Below are 15,537 nucleotides of genomic sequence, written 5' to 3'. Positions count from 1 at the left end.
CTCAGAGGTACTGAAGACACTCAGCTGTGAAATGCTGTCTGGTTAGCAAAATACAGTGGATAATTCAGTCTGAAACAAGTAGTTTGTCTACTGTTGCAGTTTCTCTGTTTTATTTATCAAACAGGAGTGAATAAGATATTAAAAAGTTTGAGGTCTGAGGCTGAAGTATTTGCCTCATGTTATTTAAGTTTTTTGATATGCTTGTCAAATCACTTGGGTGTGGGAGGGAATAGCTGAATATGTAATGTTTGATATTTATTTTTTTCTCTCTCTCTTTTAATTGTAGGATAATGAACTGGAAAAAATTACAAGGAGGTTCACTATTGAGCTGGCAAAGAAAGGCTTCATTGGTATGCAATAAATTTTATAGCAGTAATGCAATGATACAGTATATATGAAACAATCGATTTTTACCTTTCTACAAAGAGAGGTGATACATACAGAGATTCACTAGGACTAGTAATCTAGTCTTAAAGGCCTTAGGGTACCTAATCAGGCTATAGAAATTCATTAAATACCCAAACTTGTATTTTGCCAGTAAAAGACAACCTATAATTTGAATTAGGGTAGTCCAAAAACAAGTTCACGGGACATAAGCAGCATTGAATCTGTTTTACTACTTGGGATCTTGCTAGGTATTTGGGACCTGGGTTGGCCACTATTGGAACAGAATACTGGACTTGATGGACCTTCGGTCTGTCCTAGTATGGCAATTATGTTCTTATGACATGACCTCCACTAGATCTATTTTTGTTTTATGTCTAGCCACTGTTAATTGTGCCAAATTATAAGCCTTTTGGTGAACATTTAATAATAATAATAATAATAACTTTATTTTTCTATACCGCCATAGTCAAAATGACTTCTAGGCAGTTTACATTGCAAGAAGGCTGGACAATCAGCGCCATGGAGTCACATCTTCATGTTTAGCAAGCTGGTAGTTGGGTCCTTTGTTATAAGGACGGAGAATCAACTTTTTTTTTTTTTCTATGAACAAATGATTATAGTAGAATTAGCCAGCTATACTAAGTGCTATGCATAGAATACTTTGCTGATAATTAGAAGTCACTCACTGATTTTTACATTTAATATATAAAATTCAAGTACAAAATTTCAATTTTCCATATAAATTGTGAGCAAATGTACATGGAACGAAGTTAAAATACATACTGTTACTTACAGCTAAAAATAGGCTTGTTGGCCATATGATTTATTGTGCATTGTTCAGTATTTAGTGATGACTGGTAACTAATGTTGGTGTTCCAAAGTAAATACAAAAATGTGTGAACGCTCAACAGTTGTCCTACATTGTCAGTATTCAGTGTGACTTTGGAGTAAGTTGGATAAATCTTTCTGTGCTGAGCAACAAGATGAAGGAGCTGCTTCTTATTCTTTGTGATACTTGAATTATATTGCTGCATTAAGGCATTTGCTCTTTCAGTGGTTTTGTTGACTACCGTCATTGATGCTGACTGCTTCAATTACTGGTAGTTTTGGATCATTTCTATAGTTTACAGGATCTTTAACCAGAAAGTGAACTTTTTCTTGTCCACTTTTGTCAAGAACAGCAAAAAAGTCATAAGTTCTCTTTGTTATACATGGTGCCAGGCTGATGGGACCAACTGACTCAGGAGGGCAGTCAAGACGTTTCATCAAACCTGTGGATTATGGAAGCTGAAGGTTTAAAAACAACGAAGGTGTTTTCTGTGGGAAGCTGAAGGTTTGCCACCATCTTGGACTTCATTGCTTAGTCTGTCATCAAAAAAGACCAGACCACCCAAAAGTTCTGACAAGTACCACAAATGTCTGATGAATGTTGTTGATGCAACCTTGGCAGCAGCCCTGTTCATATATTTCTTGAGTGAAATGGTGTGCTGGCTGTGTTAGTCCACTCTTCAAGGTAATATCCGCTATAATAAAACCTGTAGTGCGCATGCGCACTTCAATCTGCGTGCCTCTGTGATCATGACTTCATGCTGCCGCATGCGGCAGTTTTGTTCTCATGTACATATGCGGCAATGGATTCCCCTCTCCCACACCCCAGCCAGCCTGCGCCTCGAAGAACGGCAAATGTCCAGGCCTCTAGGGGTCAAGGCACTGCTGCCAGGTGCACAGACAGCATGTGGGAACATGACCATGGCTCTTCGGCATTGTGAAGGAGCCAGAGGTAAAAGGGAGAGGAGCTTACCTGAGAGAGACAGGAGTGAGGTAAAAGTAAGAGAGAAGGGCTACTGCTGGACATGGGGAGCAGGGAAAGGGTGCTGCTGGACAGGGGGGAGGTAAAAGGAAGGGAGAAGGGCTACTGCTGGACAGGGGAGCAGGGAAGGGGTGCTGCTGGACAGGTGGGGAGGTAAAAGGAAGGGAGAAGGGCTACTTGTGGACAGGGGAAGCAGGAAAGGGGTGCTGCTGGACGGGGTAGGTAAAAGGAAGGGAGAAGAGCTACTGCTGGACAGGGGGGAGGTAAAATGAAGGGAGAAGGGCTACTGCTGGACAGGGGGAGCAGGGAAGGGGTGCTGCTGGACAGGGGGGAAGAGACAGAAAGAAAGAAAGAAATGCCTAAGTCTGCACATCTATTCCAGCACCCGTTAATGTAACAGGCTAAAAAACTAGTGTTGAAATAAAAGGAAAAAATATTTTTTTTATTGTACTAACTTAATGTACTTTGATTAGCTTTCAAAGGTAACCCTTTCTTCCTCGCATCAGAAAAATCATATATTTCTGAATCAAATCATTGAGTGGTACTTTTACAAGAGGTTCTTCATGCCAGTAGCAGATGTAGATGAGCTATCAAAGAGAACCAGTTCTTTAATGCCCTACCTTTCTTTGGCAATAATAGAGAAAAAAAATTAACAATCTTTGGAGATAAGCCTCGAAGCCGTACTCAAGCAGATAGATTAAAAACTGACAAATCTCCGGGCCCAGACGGAATCCACCCTAGGGTACTGGAAGAAGTAGCGGAATTACTATAGCAGGTTTGTAATCTATCCCTAAAAACAGGGGTGATCTCGGAGGATTGGAAGATAGCGAATGTTACACCCATCTTTAAAAAAGGATCGAGAGGTGACCCGCGGAATTACAGACCGGTAAGTCTGACTTTGGTCCCGGAGAAGATGGCGGAAGCACTGATAAAAACAGCATCGATGAGCATCTAGAAAGGAACAAACTGATGAAAACAAGCTAACATGGCTTCTGCAAGGGAAGATCGTGCCTAACGAACTTACTGCACTTCTTCAAAGGAATTAACAAACAAATGGGCGAAGGGGCCCCCATAGACATAGTATACTTGGATTTCCAAAAAGCCTTCGATAAGGTACCCCATGAACGCCTACTAGGAAACTGAAGAACCATGGGGTGGAAGGAGACGTACATAGATGATCAAAAATTGGTTGGCGGGCAGGAAGCAAAGGGTAGGAGTGAAGGGTCACTACTCGGACCGGAGAAGGGTCACGAGTGGTATTCCGCAGAAATCGGTACTCGGACCGCTGCTGTTCAATATATTTATTAATGATCTAGACACAGGGACGAAGTGCGAAGTTATAAAATTCACAGATGACACAAAACCTTTTAGTGGGGTTAGGACTAAGGAGGATTGTGAAGATTTACAAAGGGACCTGAACAAACTGGGAAAGTGGGCAAATAAATGGCAGATGAAGTTTAATGTAGAGAAATGTAAAGTCTTACATGTAGGAAACAGAAACCCGATGTACAGCTATACGATGGGAGGGCTGGTAATGGGTGAAAGTAGCCAAGAGAAGGACTTAGGGGTACTGATGGACAAAACAATGAAGCCGTCGCCACAGTGCGTAGCGGCCTCTAAGAAGGCAAACAGAATGCTAGGTATTGGGGTTTTGTTTTTTTTAATCGCTAATATTCATTCATTTTTTGTGCATTGCTAAGCGATGTTAGTGCATCAATCCCTGATGAGGTTGAGCTCAGGTCTGCATCTTCCTTGCTATCAGAGGTCGCTCAGGCATGGCCCGATTGCAGTTCAAGATCCGGACCACTTTGGTCTTAAGGCCTGGCACTTGAATGGGCAGCCTCTGCGGTTATCTCCACACTCCTGCAGAGCAAGCGGAAATAGACAGTATCGGCCTACACAAAAGCCTGGAAGTGTTTTCAGGCTTGTGGACCCATTTGTACCATCAGTGGCTCATGTTCTGGACTTCCTGCAGGATAGCCTCAGGAAGGATCTGGCGGTTTCTTCTCTGCGTGTTCAGATTGCAGGTCTTTCCTGTTTAGGTCCCTCTTCGTTCAGGGGTTCTTTGGCTTCTCACCCAGATGTTGTCTGATTCTTGAGGGGGGCTCGGAGGCTGATGCCTTCCTTGCGCCTGTCTTGCCCATCCTGGATCCTGAATTTGGTCCTATGCTCCCTGGCTCGTCCGCCCTATGAACCCCTGGATGGGATCTCTCTGAAAGATCTTACCATTAAGACCATCTTCCTGGTAGCAGTCACTTCGGCACCGTGAGTGTCAGAGCTTCAGGCTTTGTCGTGCAGAGATCCTTTTCTTCGCATCATAGAGTCTGGTGATTTTGAGGACTGTGCCTTCTTTTCTTCCGAAAGTGGTTTCCACTTTCCACGTCAACCAGGAAGTTCGTTTGCCAGCCTTTGTTCCTTCAGGTTCCAAGTTTCAGGACCATGTTTTGTGGTCTCTGGATTTGCAGCGCCTCCTTTTGAGATACCTTGAGGCCACTAACGACTTCCATCTGTCAGACCATCTGTTTGTTCTGTTGGGCCCCACGGGTTGGGGTAGGCCTGCTTCCAAGACTATCATTTCGCATTGGATATTTGTGGCTATTTCCGCGGCCTATGTGGTGGCAGGGAAGAAGCCTCCCCTTGGGTTGAAGGCTCATTCTACCAGAGAAATGGTTTCCTCTTGGGCTGAATCTCATGCGGTCTCGCCTGAGGAGATTTGTCGGGCGGCCACATGAGCTTCCCTTCATACCTTTTCCAGATTTTTCCGGCTTGATGTGGCAGCTAAGGGTGATATGGCCTTTGGCACTTCTGTTCTCGCTGTGGGCTCATCGGGGGCCCCCCCTCCCCTGAGATTTGGGACTGCTTTGTTGCGTCCCTCTAGTTCAGCCTCCAGAGGAATTGTACTAGAATGAAAGATTAGGTTTCTTACCTTTGCTAATCTTCCTTGTAAATCTCCTCTGGAGACTGAACTCCCGCCCATCTGTTTTGTCTGATTCGCAGGTTGCCTCTTCAGTAACTGGTAAGCTGGATTTCTGTCTTTGACCAGCCTCACTAAGAATTACATGCATATTCCCCTTTGTAAGGTTTAAGGGTTGGAGGGGTTCCCAGGGGGTGCCCCTTCTGATCTTAAAGCTTTATCACCGTTCCAGGAATTTCTGGGTTTTGCAGTTTATAATGTTCACATTGTGTTTGATTCCAGTTGGCCTTTTTTGGCTGTAGTTTAGTATAATAATTTCTTGAGCAGAATTGACTGGTAGCGGGAGTTCCCGCGCCCTCTCTTTTCTTCTGTTTCCTGTTGTCATAGCTCTACATGGCTTTTCTACTAACTGAGCAGGACAGGAAGCTCCCGGGCAGGTAGCCTAAAGGGGAGGGATTATCTTTTAGTTGCCCTGCAGCAGAAGTTATCAGACATACAGGAACCCTCTCGTTCAGCCTCCAGAGGAGATTTACAAGAAGGAAGATTTGCAGAGGTAAGAAACCTAATCTTTCATTCCTTCCTCCTTTTTTTAATACAAAGGTTTACGAGTGCACCAGTTTGAGTGTTTTGCAAGACGAGCAAAACATTCGCAAAATCAGTGCCTCGGAAACCGAGCTTGACTCAATTTACGAGTGGCCCCCCCCCCCCAGCGATCTAGCACCCCCCGCCCATGATCCTACATCCTCCGCCGAGCATCCAAATAGCAAAACCTACCCCGATTTGGCACCAGCACCAACGCACAAGACATGCCGGTGCCCAAAGATCCTCCCTCTTGATTGGGCTGGGCTGTGCATTGCATCAGAGATCCTCCCTCTTGGCTGGACTGGTCTGGACTGGGCCTTGAGCATTTGCGCATGCTCAAGGCCTTCTGGTCTCGCTCTCTCCGAGAAGAGAGCGAGACCAGAAGGTCTTGAGCATGTGCAAATGTCTTATGCATTGGTGCCGGTGCCAAATCGTGGTAGGTTTTGCTATTTGGGTGCTCCGGCGGGGGATGTAAGATCGCAGGGGGGGGGGCAACGCAAGCGGGAGGGGGGGGGTATGGAGCAGCGCCGGTGGTCTCGAGGGGGGGGGAACGGAGCAGCGCCGGTAGCCTCGGGAGGAGGGGGAGGAGGTAGAACGAATCAAAGCGAGTTTCCCTTACTTCCTTTGGGGAAACTCGCTTTGATATATGAGCAATTTGGTATACGAGCATATTTCTGGAACGAATTATGCTTGTAAACCAAAGTTCCACTGTACTTGGAATATATCTAGTCTGAGCTTTCAGGATGGTATTTTTGAATAACATCCACGCCTAATGTAAATTGTTGACCTGTGCAGCTGCTCCTATCTTCTCCATTCTCTTCATGTTATCAGTGTCTCCTTTTTTTAAGGTTAAATGCTGTTGTGTTGGATTTCCTTTGAACATATTCCAGTGGTTATATCAGATCTGATCATGTTATGATCATTGTTACCAAGCAGCCCCAGCACCATTACCTCCCGCACCAATTCATGCGCTCCACTAAGAACCAGGTTTAGAAGTGCTTCGCCTCTTGTCCATTCCTGAACCAGCTTCTCCATAAAGCCGTCCTCATCAAGGAATTTTATCTCCCTAGCATGCCCTGATGTTACATTTACTCAGTTAATATTGGGATAGTTGAAATCACTAGAAAACAAAATACTTTTATCCCCTACTGCTGAGAATGGAGGCTGATACTCTACAACAGGGATCTCAAAGTCCCTCCTTGAGGGCCGCAATCCAGTCGGGTTTTCAGGATTTCCCCAATGAAAATGCATTGAAAGCAGTGCATGCACATAGATCTCATGCATATTCATTGGGGAAATCCTGAAAACCCGACTGGATTGCGGCCCTCAAGGAGGGACTTTGAGATCCCTGCTCTACAACAATACTGTGGAGGAGAAAGACCTTGCCTTTAATAACGAGGTACTTATAACAGCACAAAGCTGAAAAAAGAGTAAATCATTTCCCATCCAACAACAGGAACGCACAAAAAGGAAAATCCTCCAAATATCAGAATGCAAAAATTGCAAAAAATGATATGCAAAGCAGTAAGAAAAAGTTAATAGCATGTTGAGGAGAAGACGGTCACAAATCTCAGCAAGAGTATCTGTCCAGAAATTCCAGGAAAAAATGCATAAAGCATCAAAATAGAATCTGTAAAGTTCATAGTACGCAATGGTAAATCCAAATGACACTTCTCATGTACATACAAAACAGTTTACTTATCCACTAGGACATTTCCCTCCTTGGCTGGAACAGAAGTGCTTCCATTTTTCATCAGACATCCATTTCTCCAAATACGCTAGTACATGGCAGTGCTCAAAACCGTGTCTCCACTGCAAATCCAGGTGCCAAAGCAAGCAATACTTTTCCCTACAGGAGTACCCCGCTTTGCATCTGCGTCTTCGAGGGGTGATAATAATTACCAGCACATCTCACTACTGCTTAACATCTATTATTGTGTTGCCCATTTTTAGCCTCCATAATTTCTTTTGACATTTCAGCATCTGAAGTGCTACAAATCCTCCAATAATCTTATAAATTGAGTAAATGGAATGCTAGTTTTTAAATGAAGAGGATGCATGTTGTTAAACCTTAACCTTAATAAAGTGTTCTGTCCATTTCATTCTCTAAATCAGTTATCGCCACCTTTTGCTGGAGTTTCAAGCACACATCTAAAAAATGTACATTTGCATGTTAACTCAAACTTAAGTCCTGACACTTTTTCAACTCAACAACAAATTGTAACAAAGAATTTTCAGTTGCTGTCCAAATATAGTACTGTATATCAATAAAGTGCCACCAACATGACATGAGAAAAAGCATTAAATATCATCTTGCTTTTCACAAACTGCTCAGCTGACAATGACGGTTAGAAGTTAATAAATGTTTGAGAAATAAGATAAATGTGAGTGGGGTTTATGACCTATGTTGATGAAAGCTCATAAGACAGCTTTAATAATCTTGTTGAGTGTGAATTTGAAGGGGTTTTTTTCTCCACTTTGAGAAATTTGATTACTTCATACATATGATTAAAATTTTTTCTCTTTCTCGCGACAGGGCCTGGTATAGATGTACCTGCACCTGACATGAGCACAGGTGAGAGAGAGATGTCCTGGATTGCAGACACATATGCAAATACGATAGGACATACAGTAAGTATGCATATATTTTGTAATAATGTTTTTCTGACAAAAACAGGAACTGGTTCTATAAAAAGAGACTCAGAGTGAAAACAATTCTTCAAACCCTAAGTGCGAATGCATCAGGCAAAGGTCATGTGGAAGAAAAACAATCATGATGTAATTGGGTAAAATTCAATTAATTGAAGCAACAATTTGTGGGGTGAAACTAAAATTAAAAGCAGCTAATGTATTGAAGCAGTAATCAAATGTATAGGTCAAACCTTCCCTTCTAAGTGTACCTTCTTAATAGAAGATAGAGATCCTTTTGATTCTATAACTGTCCCAGGAATTATTGGGATTAATATTTTGCAACATGCACATGACCTTTTTTCAAAGTTAAAAGTTCTCATTTGGTAAGAATCCTAAAGCTAAATTTTATGGCGAATTGGGGCCGAAGTTTGCAAATTTGGGCCAAAGTTCAAGCAAAAAAAAGCAAACAACCCACTGAAAGCTTGGGATTTGTTAAACTTATTGGAAATAAATGAGTGTACAGTAGTACCTTGGATTACGAGCATAATCCGTTCCAGGAGCATGCTCGTAATCCAGAATGCTCGTTTATCAAAGCGAGTTTCCCCATAGGAAATAATGGGAAAGTGTTACAAATTGGGTTCCACTGAAAATTGTCCTGTGGCAGCTGTTCCAACCCAGTCATTCTGCCTTCAACAATGATGGTTGCCCGTGTACTCGCAAATGTTAAAAAAAAAAAAAAAAAAGGCAAAGTACCTGTATGCGTGCTTAATTCTGGAAGGAATACTGTTTGACTTCTACCATGAACTAGAGTGGCAGAGATCATTAGTCCAGAAGAAATTACATTTTCTGAAGTGTGCCAGTTTAAAATTGATCCGTCAGAAGAACATCACATGTATGGTTAGTGCTGAACCTAACCCTGATCATCACCTGAAAACTCTAATCACATTTCTGTTAAAGTTGAGTGGGATGGCTTAACTGAAGGGCAGAAAAAAGCTCTAGAAGGATTATTGAACAAATACCAGTCGGACTTTCCTGTCTCTGACACAGATATTGGTTACTCTGTTATCCAACATGGGATTGATATTGGAGATGCACATCCTAACAACCCTACAGGAGAGTTTCTCCACATATTTTCCAAAAATTCTAGTCATATCCAAGATCTAGATTTTCAGGGAATCCTCAGGGAATAGTATTTGGGCATTGCTGGCTGTGGTGATTCATAAGAAAGATGAAGGCCTGAGGTTCTGTTGCAATTACTGAAAATTAAACACTGTCACTATTAAAGATGCATACCCACTTCCCAGAATAGAAGAAAGCTTGGATTTTTTGGGGGGAAAAGCCAATTTTTTCATCTTTTGACTTAACCTCAGGGTACTTCCAATTGGCTTTGAAGGAAGAATATATCCCAAAAACCACAATGATGATGCCATTTGGCCTTTACAAATGCACACGCGTGCCTTTCAGTTTGTTTTATGCACCAGCAAGTTTCCAAAGACTCATGCAAGCTGTTTTTAATGATTCAGTATTTGAAATCCTGTTATTTGGATGATGTATTGATCTTCTTGGATAGATTTGATCAGCGTCTTTAACGTCTGGAAATTGTTTCAGAAATTTAAAGGAGACTGGATTAAAGTTGAAACCCAGCAAAATGTACACTACTGTACAAGATTGTAAAGTTTTTGGGACATATTGTCTCCGAAGAGGGTGTTGCAGTAGACCCTGAAAAGACTAACACTCTTACCAGTTGGCCTATTACAAAGACAGTACATGAAGTCTGGAAGTTCTTAGGCTTTGCCAGTTATTGAAAAATTGTTCCAGGTTTCGTACAGGTTGTTATGCCACTTCATAAACTCGCTGAAAAAGCTACAAAGTATAAAGTCCTACCTCCTTTTAATTGGACCACTGAATGCCAGCATGCATTTGAGACATTGATTCAAAAACTAACATCAGTGCCAGTATTAAGTGTTCCCAATGTTTGATCATTCTTTCATTTCAACAACTGACGCAAGTGCTTGTGGGCTTGGTGCAATTTTGAGTCACGTACAAAATGGTGAAGATCTAGTGATTACATATGCAGTCATGGTCTAAGACTTGCAGAATAAAATGACAAAAATTATAGCGCTTTTAAACTGGAACTCTTGGCATTTGTGGGCCACCACAGAGAAATTTAAGGAGTGTTTAATGTACTGAATAGATCATAATCCACACCACTATATGGAAACATAAAATGTAGGAGCAGTAGAGCAGTGGTGGATTGCTTAGCTGGCTAAACACAATTTTGAAGTTTGTTATAAACTAGGTCATGCTTAACGTAAATGCAGATGTTTTGTCCAGCATCCCTACCGTTACTGAAGGCGAATTTGTATCTGAAAATGGAAAATCAGAGATTTGTACTTTTGGAGCCAACCCAAGTTAGATTATCTTTGGAAGCAAGAGAGAAACCTCCTCATAACAGTCAAAATTAATGCCATACAAGGTTCAACATCATTTCTTGTTACAGATTACTCAAGAGACAGTCTTATAACATTGCAAAGGCAAGATGAGATTTTGAAAGCAATTTTTGATTAGAAGAAAATTAATCCATGCTTTTGTATATGCTCTGTAATTTTGTCTCTCTACCATTTTGCCCTGGCCAGCACCAACGTCGGCCTTACTGATCTATAATCACCTGTGGAATCTTTTTTGAAAATCAGCATTACATTGGCCACCTTCTGGTACCATACTGGGTTTTAAAGATAAATTACAAATCACTAACTATAGTTTTGCAAGTAAATTTTTCAATTATGTCTATGCTCAGGCATGTATACCATCAGGTCCATACAATTCGCTACTGTTTAATTTGTCAAATTGCCCCATTATGTCTTCCAGTGTTGGAGATTTATTTCAGTTTCTCTTTCTCAGTATTGAATACCATTTCAGGCACCAGTATCTCCCGCATATCTTTCTCGATGAAAACTGAAGCAAAGAATTAATTTAATCTCTCTGCTATTGCCTTTTTTCCCCTAAGTACCCCTTTCATCCCTCGGTCATCTAGCAGTCCAACTAATTATTTTCCTGGCTTCCTGCTTCAATATACCTAAAAAAGTTTTTACTCTGTATTTTTACCGGCAATGCACTCTTATTTTCAAGGTCTCTCTTTGCCTTCCTTATCAGCACCTTGCATTTGTCTTGCCATTCCTTATGTTTCCCATTTTTAATTGGATCTTTTTCTACTTTCTGAAGGCTTTTTTTTAATTTTTATTTTTTAGCTCTAATAGTTTCCTTCACCTCGCATGTTAACCACGTTGGCTGCCATTTGGTTGTCTTCCTCCTTTTTTAATACGTGGAATATGTCTGGGCTTCCAGGATGATATTTTTGAATAACATCCATTCTCCTCATGTTATCATAGTTTATCCCAGGACAAGCAGGCAGCATATTCTCACTGATGGGGTGATATCACCGACGGAGCCCCGGTATGGACCACTTTAAAAGTGCATTGCCACTTTAAGAACTTAGTTCGCGATAGCCCACACTGTGCATGCGCGAGTGCCTTCCTGCTCGACGTAGGCGCGTGGTCCCTCAGTTTCTTAGTTTCCGCGGAGCTAAGAAGTCGCTTGTCAACGGTGGTTGATATTTTTCGCAGCCTTCCCATTCACGCGGCTTTTTTTTTTCTGACTTTTTTGTCAGCTTTTGTTTTCTTTTTTAGTTTAAAGTAAAAAAAATATTTTTTTTCTTTTACATTTTCTCTTTTGCGGTTGCGGCCTGGCGGGGCCTGTTCCACGCTTCAAGCCTCGACTTTTGATTTTGCCGAGACCATTTTTCCATCCATGTCCCGTCCACAAACGGCTTTTAAAAAGTGTGAACGGTGTGATCACCCTATTTCTCTCACTGACCCGCATCGCTGGTGCCTCCAGTGTTTGAGGTCAGACCACAGGGCTGATTCATGCACCCGTTACTCTTCCCTACAAAAGAGGACCCTCGAGAATCGTCAAATTCAACAGTGTTTGCTTTTCGGGTCCAGTATGGAGGGAGATTTGGCACTGGTTCCGGCGTTGGAATCCACACCAAAGTCGACGTCACATCACTCGACATCACTGGAATCCACCTCGGTGTCGCAGCCAGTGGGTAAGCCGGCTAAGAAGCCTTCCCCACCCCTTCAGGCCCTCAGGTCACTTTAGCAGTGAGCCAAGTCCTGCAGACCTCGAGGCGCTCTAAGAAATGCTCGGTGCCTCATTGGCCTCCTCATTTCTGGAACGCAGAGCGGCACCAAAGGTACTGGCGAAAAAGCCAGCGGTACCGGTGCAGACTCTTAAGCAACAAATACAAGAAGTGCTGCAAGTCGAGCTAAGGGAGCAGTTGCAAATCTTACTCCCTGTAATGGCAACACTGGCTCCTCCGGTGCCGCTCCGGTCTGAGCTTTTGCTATCGGCATCGACCCTTGTGGCACCGGTTCGGACTGAGCCTTTGTCAACATCGACTTTTGCGGAACTGGTGTCTACTGCTTGGGCACCAGAACGAAAGCTGCCTTTGGTGCCGGCAGGCTTACTTCAAGGTTCGATGTCGGATGCAGCTCGACATCGTTCTTCTTCACCCACATCTCCCGCGACGATGTCTATCAAATCGGGGAAATCATTGAAGAAGATGATATATGTTGAGCCATCGACACCCAGTTCTCAATGTCGACTTCCACCAAAACAGGACTCGGATCTCTGGGAAGATTCTGAAGAGCCTATTTTGACTGATGATGAGGTCTCTTCTAATGAAGATCTTTCTTAAGAGCCTGTTCAAAAACCAGAACAGACATCTTTCTCCAAATTTTTGAGGGAAATGTCACTCTTTCTATCCCTCTGGAGGCTGATTCAAAGAAATCTAAAGCATTTTTAGATGTATTAGATTATGAGTACAAAAAATTGCACCCTCCAAAATACAGGACAAAAAAGTCACCTTTCTTTACAAAAAGGGAGAAAAGACCTCAGTGTCTAATAGGGGCTCTTTAAGCTTCCCATATAGACAGGCTAGTTTTAAACAGAATTTAATCCTAGCAGACACATCCTTGGTCAGAAAAACTCCCAATTAGTAAGTGAACCTCTATTCTAATTGTGTTTAGCCAGCTAAGCAATCCACCACTGCTCTACTGCTCCTACATTTTATGTTTCCATATAGTGGTGTGGATTATGATCTATTCAGTACATTAAACACTCCTTAAATTTCTCTGTGGTGGCCCACAAATGCCAAGAGTTCCAGTTTAAAAGCGCTATAATTTTTGTCATTTTATTCTGCAAGTCTTAGACCATGACTGCATATGTAATCACTAGATCTTCACCATTTTGTACGTGACTCAAAATTGCACCAAGCCCACAAGCACTTGCGTCAGTTGTTGAAATGAAAGAATGATCAAACATTGGGAACTCTTAAAAAATCTGCAGGGACCAGTGTTTACACTTCTGTTACTCCTGGCAGGAAAGACAATGGACCGATTTGGTAAGTGTTTATTTCAAAATGCCATGCTTGCCAACCAGTCTGGCAATTATGCTTTCCATTTTTCATTTTATCTTATCTTAGTCAAACAAGTGTCTACACTGCAGAAATATTTACCTGAGCGTAAGGTACCAATTTTACAACAGTACATTTTGAGAAAGTTTTTGGTACGCTCTATTTGACACTTTTGAGCTCACATCTCGAGCTACAGCCATGTTTGTGGCTATGCAGCGCTTAGTTTGGCTTAGGGTGTCTGAGCTGGATGTTAACCACCAGGATCGTCTGGCTGATGCTCCTTGTTTGGGCGATGAACTTTTTGGAGAGTCTTTAGATACCACCACCCAAAAGTTATCAGCTCATGAAACCAGGTGGGATATTTTGGTTAAGAACAAGAAAAAGCCTCCACCTGTTCGTCCTTTCAGACAACAGTCTTACTGTCAACGTCGTTTTGCTGCTAGGCTTCTGCAGCCATCTTAGTCTCAATCTCGCAGACAAAGGCAGCAGCAGCAATAACATCCACGTCAATAGCAGAAACAGGCTGCACAACCTAAAGCTACACAGCCTTTTTGACCTGTTTCTACGGAGCATAGCCAGTCTCATTACTTCTCAATCTTTACCTCAGCCCATTGGAGGTCGTCTTCAGTTGTTCATCAATCGTTGGGAACTCATAACCTCGGATCTTTGGGTCCTCAACATCATTCGTCAGGGTTACTCTCTCAATTTCCAGACTCTTCCACCAGACAGTCCTCCAAGAGACCCTGGACCCTGCGCAGTCCTCCCTTCTTCTACAGGAGGTGCAATCCCTTCTTCTGCTGAATGCCATTGAGGAAGTTCCTCTCGATCAGCAGGGCCGGGGATTCTACTCCCGTTACTTTTTAGTACCCAAGAAGACCGGAGGACTGAGACCCATCTTGGATCTCAGAGCTCTCAACAAATTTCTAGTAAAGGAGAAATTCAGGATGTTGTCACTTGCTCTGCTTTTATCGTCTCCTCAATCAGAACGACTGGCTATGCTCCCTAGACTTCAAAGAATCCTACACACATATCCTGATTTCATCTGGCTTCCAGGAAGTACCTCCAGTTTCAAATCAATCATTGTCATTACCAATACAAGGTACTTCCCTTCGACCTGGCATCTTCTCCCAGAGTATTCACGAAGTGCCTGATTGTAGTGGCTGCATCTCTCCGATCACACAGCCTTCAAGTATTTCCTTACTTGGATGACTGGTAGATCAAGGCTGTTTCATCTCAGGAAGTGGTCCAAGCAACATCTCAGACGATTTCTTTTCTTCAGATTCTGTGATTCGAAGTCAACTTCCCCAAATCACATCTCATTCTGACTCAGTATCTTCAGTTCATTGGGGCAATCCTAGACACCACTCTCATGAGAGCATTTCTTCCGCCAAATCGACTTCAGACTTTCATCCGTCTCTGTCAGCAATTGCTTCCTCTTCAAACCATCTCTACCAGACACATGATGGTTCTTCTAGGCCACATGGCTTCAACTGTCCTTGTCACACCACTGGCAAGACTCCATCTGCGCACTCCTCAGTGGACTCTGGCTTCTCAGTGGTCTCAGGCAACGGTTCGTCTTTCACAACACATATGTGACATCATCTCTTCTGCAGTCGCTTCAATGGTGGATGACCTCATCCAGTCTTTCCAGAGGTCTCCTTTTTCACTTGCCCCCTCATCACAAGATCATCACGACAGATGCATCCCCTTATGCCTGGGGGGCACATATGGACGATCTGC

General features: G+C 42.7%; 1 protein-coding gene across 1 annotated transcript in view; it reads left to right on the top strand.

The window, feature by feature from the left end:
* The window catches only part of GLUD1 (glutamate dehydrogenase 1), a 154,307-nt gene that overhangs the window by 71,278 nt on the left and 67,492 nt on the right, over positions 1-15,537 (top strand). The window contains exons 4-5 of the mRNA XM_033941121.1: positions 287-350; positions 8,230-8,324. Of these exons, the coding sequence (XP_033797012.1) occupies positions 287-350; positions 8,230-8,324 (159 nt within the window). The remainder of the gene's footprint in view (positions 1-286; positions 351-8,229; positions 8,325-15,537) is intronic.

The sequence above is a fragment of the Geotrypetes seraphini genome, chromosome 4, assembly GCF_902459505.1.
Source record: "Geotrypetes seraphini chromosome 4, aGeoSer1.1, whole genome shotgun sequence".
Classification (NCBI taxonomy): Eukaryota; Metazoa; Chordata; class Amphibia; order Gymnophiona; family Dermophiidae; genus Geotrypetes; species Geotrypetes seraphini.
This window is presented reverse-complemented; position numbering and strand designations above follow the sequence as displayed.